At 43.8% G+C, this 5,000-nt stretch overlaps 1 protein-coding gene across 7 annotated transcripts in view; it reads left to right on the top strand.

The window, feature by feature from the left end:
• The window catches only part of LOC125951080 (ankyrin repeat and KH domain-containing protein mask), a 27,600-nt gene that overhangs the window by 4,753 nt on the left and 17,847 nt on the right, over window positions 1-5,000 (top strand). For 5 of the 7 annotated variants that reach the window (XM_049679611.1, XM_049679612.1, XM_049679614.1 and 2 more), the window contains exon 2: window positions 4,843-4,978. In XM_049679611.1, the coding sequence (XP_049535568.1) occupies window positions 4,843-4,978 (136 nt within the window). Of the gene's footprint in view, window positions 1-3,731; window positions 3,771-4,842; window positions 4,979-5,000 lie in introns of all 7 variants that reach the window. The other 2 variants (XM_049679615.1, XM_049679616.1) reach the window with 1 other exon arrangement.

A 5,000-nucleotide genomic window follows, 5' to 3' on the forward strand; every position in this document is an offset into this window, starting at 1 on the left:
CTCAAATTTTTGTAGGGAATGCAATTTTTTGGTGGGGACACGTTCGTCGTTCGACGCCCCACCAAGGATACGGGAACGATAATCTAATGACGCATCTGAGCCAAACCATGGGACCCCGGGATCATTCAGCTATTTCTAATTGATTTTCCATCAGACTTGCCATGGCTAGCTCGCCTCTGATGCTCAGCACAATAAGGCCAATCTAGTATGTCGCTAATCGCAGAAAAGATTCTGTTCAAAGTCAGTCGCTCCCATACAAAATTGTGCCCCAAATAATAGTGTGTTATGAACTGAAAACAAACCGGAAAGCGATTCCCAGGAACGACCTTCCCACCAATGCAGCTCAGCTGCCTCCCTCTTCTGTTGGCGGATAGCATTCATTAAATCATTAAAAAAAAAAATAAAAAAAACAGCTCAACGACGACAGTAGTGCTTGGTGGAAAAGCGACTCGCCCTTCGAACGGGGAGCGCGTGAGTCCATAGGTTACTTTGCCCCAGTAAGCAAGGAATAATGTTGATGGACAAACCCAGAAGCCCCATGGATGCGCCGCAAGAAAAGCAAATCAACGATTACCAAGCGAAACCGTGCATTCGGTCATGATTTGCATCTCGCAGGGGTGGTTCATATGAACCACTTTGCTTAATTCGTTTGCAAATTTTACCCCAAAAAGGCGTCTCGATCGTTCGTTCCTTTTACGCCGTTTTTACCGACATTTGTCGCTTTCGCGATCATGCCATTAGCGTGTTCTAGCGACAGAGCATTGCGTTATGTTGCGCAAAAAAATCAGAAGGGAAATGGTAGATACCGTGCGAGGCCATGCGGAATTGTTTACATCATCCTTAGTAGCTCCCCAAGAAAAGACGGCATCAGACGGACGCACCATGTGGTGTGTTGGTAGTGCTGCTCCACGCCGTTCTGCATCTGACACTCCGAGCCATGACGTTCGAGTGTTGCGCATTTCTCGCACTAGATGGCGGTAATGCCGCATCAGGCTCTTCACGCACTGGGTTATAGATCGGCTCGATAATGCCCTTCATATCATATCAGAATGTGTGTGGAATGGGGCTCCTCCGGTGCCGGAAACGCATTGCTGCCCTCTATGGTCGGCGCGTTTCCCCTGCACCGGCTCGTCGACGAAACCGGAGCGCTTCAGTTCTTTTAAATCCTCAAGCTATCCGGGGGTTGAGTCTGTCTGGCGCCAGTTACCTTTTTTGTGTGGGCATTGGTGTTGATCGATTCTCGTTTTAAGCTAATGTTCGAACGACTTGCATATTCCACAAGGAACAGAACATCCATGAAAATTGTATTAAAAATTGTTAATCTGTACTCCTCGGCTAGGCAACAAGATTTAACAAGGGAACCGCGAAAGATGCTTTCTTGAACAATAGAACACCAAAGTGGAATAGCTCGAGGAAACGATAAGAAGAATTTAATTCCACAGAATCTTGTAAAGCTACAACACTATGGAACGATTAGAATCTTCAGTCATTCCAATCACATGATAATGATGCTCAACCGGGTTCTAACTACGATGGATAGTTCCCCTGCCTGTTTTGTAATATAATTATTTCGAGGCCTTGAATTTCGGCTCCCCTTTTAGTGTAGCTAGATTGATCGCCTTGCAGTTTCCCTTTAGACATTATTTTAGATGGGCATAATACACACCACATCCATACATAGTGCAGTGCTCCTCCTCGCCGTATGATTTCCTCTATGCGCAACGTGATAAGAAACAGCATCGGCCAGCCATTGTTTAGGGGGATATAGTTCATCATGTCACGACACCACTCCCCTCGGGCGCCTGATTGGTTGCCAGACCTTCTCGCTGCTGCGTAATGGCGAGAACCATTCGTTGTTGGTTGTGTGGCTGGCTGCAGCTATTATGTAGTTGTGTACCGATTAGTGCCGTTGTGTCGCATCGGGGCATCATCGCATTGCAACAGCAGCGGTGGAAAATGCATCCCCCTTCTCCTTGCATACTGCAGGAGATGCAATTACGAACATAATCTTAAAGAGCCATGGAAGCAGACGTGAAAGAACGGTCGAACAGGGTTGTGGTGTGGTGTTTGAGGCGAGGGAATTGCGAAAGAGATAGCAAATAGCTGCACCAGCTAAATGCAAATGGAACATAAGAATACGTTGCTTTGTTGTTTCTAAGCTCAACGATGGTCGTTGCGGTTAATGCGATTTCCTCATCACATTCCTCTGGTGTTTGTGCTGGAATGTTATCGCCGTGATTAAAAAGAGAAACGAAAAACAATTTGAAGCAAACGGATTTGGATTTATTCTGCCGCTTTTTGAGCTACGTAGCTTCCATGACGTGTAATATCATTCACAGATGTTGGAGCCGCACTACGGAAGGGGTAATAGTCATTGCTAAAATCACGTGCATTGCCACAGCTGTATAAACCAGACCACCAGTCACTATGCCTTCGTTGGTCAGGTTCCTGGTTCACGATATCGCACACTGGATCAATGCTGTCTTTTTAATCGCGCATGGGCACGATCTGAGTCCATCTATACTTAAGCTTATACTTAAAGGCTGTCGTGATAGCGTTGCTGGTCAACTCTTGTGCGCGCGCGCACATACCAAGCACTGATTACTAACTTTCCATTAGCGGGTGGAGAAAAGAGAATCTCGGGCAAATAGGAGGATGGGTTGTAAAGCGCAGTACACGGTTGGTTCCTTTGCTTCTCCCTGCCGCGGGTCAATGCACGCGCACTCGTAACACGTTGACAATTGTCTAAATACGAACTAGACCGGCTACACAGCACTCTCCGCGTTCCTAGCTCACACACACGCACCCGTAATATGTACTGCGTCATGCACAAGTGTTGCTGGATGGCTAGGTTTTCTCTTTTCCATGCTTTATTGCTTGTTTTTTTTTTTGACGCTGGATGCAACTTTATATAAATGATGTGGAACTTTATCTTCCCAACAGCTGCAAACAGTATGTATTGGAAATAGGGCCTGATTTATCCAACCGAGCCACCACAAACGAACAAATAAGCTGATGACAGTCGACAAATGTGTTACCAAAAATGCATAACGCACATGTGCCCACTGCACCAGCAATGACCGTAACTACCTTCGTTTACGGCAACGAGAGGGTTTAAATATAGAGAATCTGATCTCCGCCGTAAGGTGCTCTGATCGGGGACACCGCAGAACAAAAGTCAAAGTACGAATTTCATTTCGTGTAAATACAGCGTGCATTACACGTACTGAATAGAGGATAGTGTTTGGTTTCGGGTTTTCCTTGCTTTGCTATAGCCGAAATATTTGTTGTTTTTTTTTATAATGTCCACCCTCCTGATGGACTTTTGAATTTTGAGGATTCATCGTATGTTCATCGAGCCATGGATTGCAACTACATCCACGGCCGACCATAGGCATAAATAAACATAAACTCCGCTGACTCTCCATTACCAAACTTTATATGGTATGTGGCAAAGCGAAGATAAGCAATGGAAGACACGAGATAGTGTTAACGGCTATCTCTAGGATTCACCGTGTTCACACTATTTCGGATTAACTCCTGTTTCATCATCAGCAATTTGGAAACATTAAGCCGGCAAATCTATACTGGCTTAGAGATTGCAAAGGATTGGGTAGAGCTTTTTAGGAAGTTTTTTTAATCTGTGAACTGTAAACAAGTGAAGTAATTTTGCTATATCTGTTATTATACGTTCCCCGCGACCTCTCTGCATCTTTTGTTTTACTTCGTAGATTCTGCTGGCATGCCTGTGTCTAAGGCCAGATCTGCTGGTAAGTTTGAATAGCCCTTGCAAAGAGTTCTGTTCCAGGGTGGCTCTCCTCCCAACGAACAGGACAAGAGAGTGTGGCTTTTGCTTGTGCGTGTTTAACTTCGTATTGCTGTGCGGCTCTCTGACCCCTGTACCTTGCCCTTTCATCATGCTTCTGTTCTCGTTCCAATCGCCATTACAATTGCCGCCTTATTAAGTATTAAACTAACATTTTTCCAGCTTAAATCTGACATGCAAGAAAGATCTAATAGATCGTGTTAGTTTGTTTTAAACTTTGATTACGATTTTGTTTTTCTTTTATCGAAAGTATATGAAATAGGTAATAAATCTAAGCGCCTCTACAAAAGCATCAATTTGTCAATTGATGCACTGCAAAACTATCTACCTTCATTTCATGTATCTTTGAGATCTTTTTATGTCGACACGGGTGGCTTTTGTTGAAGCCTTTGCCTTCGTTGCCATATAAAGCCATACTAAGCAAATATACCGAGCAGTCACGCCGTTTTAAAGAAATCAAAATGTTACTTGCAAATAAATCCTAGTCATCCAGTCGAACCAGGATGCAATTTACTACTTCCAACAGCTATTCAGTCGGGATCTTGCGCTTTTAAACCCTTGAGCCAGCAACGAATCTACGCTAATTTTTCCGTAAAGTTTTAAGAATGTTTGATTTCACATCGATCGCAGAATATGATTTGTTTGTTTGCAGTTCAATAACCTTTCAAACATGTTACCGATTGCAGTATTTATGCGACGAAACGTAAGGTATATGATCAAAGGCTATGATCAAAGTACACCGTGGGGCTAGCAGTAGTCGGTGCATGCAAAGTCTTGGATGATGTTCTTAAAACTATTGCGGGCAGCTGTATCAATCGTATTTATTCCTCTCGTTATACTGCTCGATATTATTGAACAAATCCAGGGGGTAACGTGTGTCTTTGGCTTACCGTTTGTGTTTTTTAATAAACTAAACTTAATAAACGTTTCACCCAAGTTCTCAAACGTTCGTAGTATTATTGTGACGCCTTATCTCACTTAATGCTTTCCCTTCTTTTTCCCATTCCATTGCGTAGGTTGACTCCTTTCCCTTAGATCAGCAATCGATCGAAATTCCAGAGACGGAGTGTTCAGACAGCTGCGAGAATGATGTGGATATGGATGAGTCGGACAGTTGTGACAACGATGCCGATGACAATGATGATTCCGAAGGTAAGATCCCATTTATTTTGAA

This window comes from Anopheles darlingi, chromosome 2 (genome assembly GCF_943734745.1).
Source record: "Anopheles darlingi chromosome 2, idAnoDarlMG_H_01, whole genome shotgun sequence".
Taxonomy (NCBI): domain Eukaryota; kingdom Metazoa; phylum Arthropoda; class Insecta; order Diptera; family Culicidae; genus Anopheles; species Anopheles darlingi.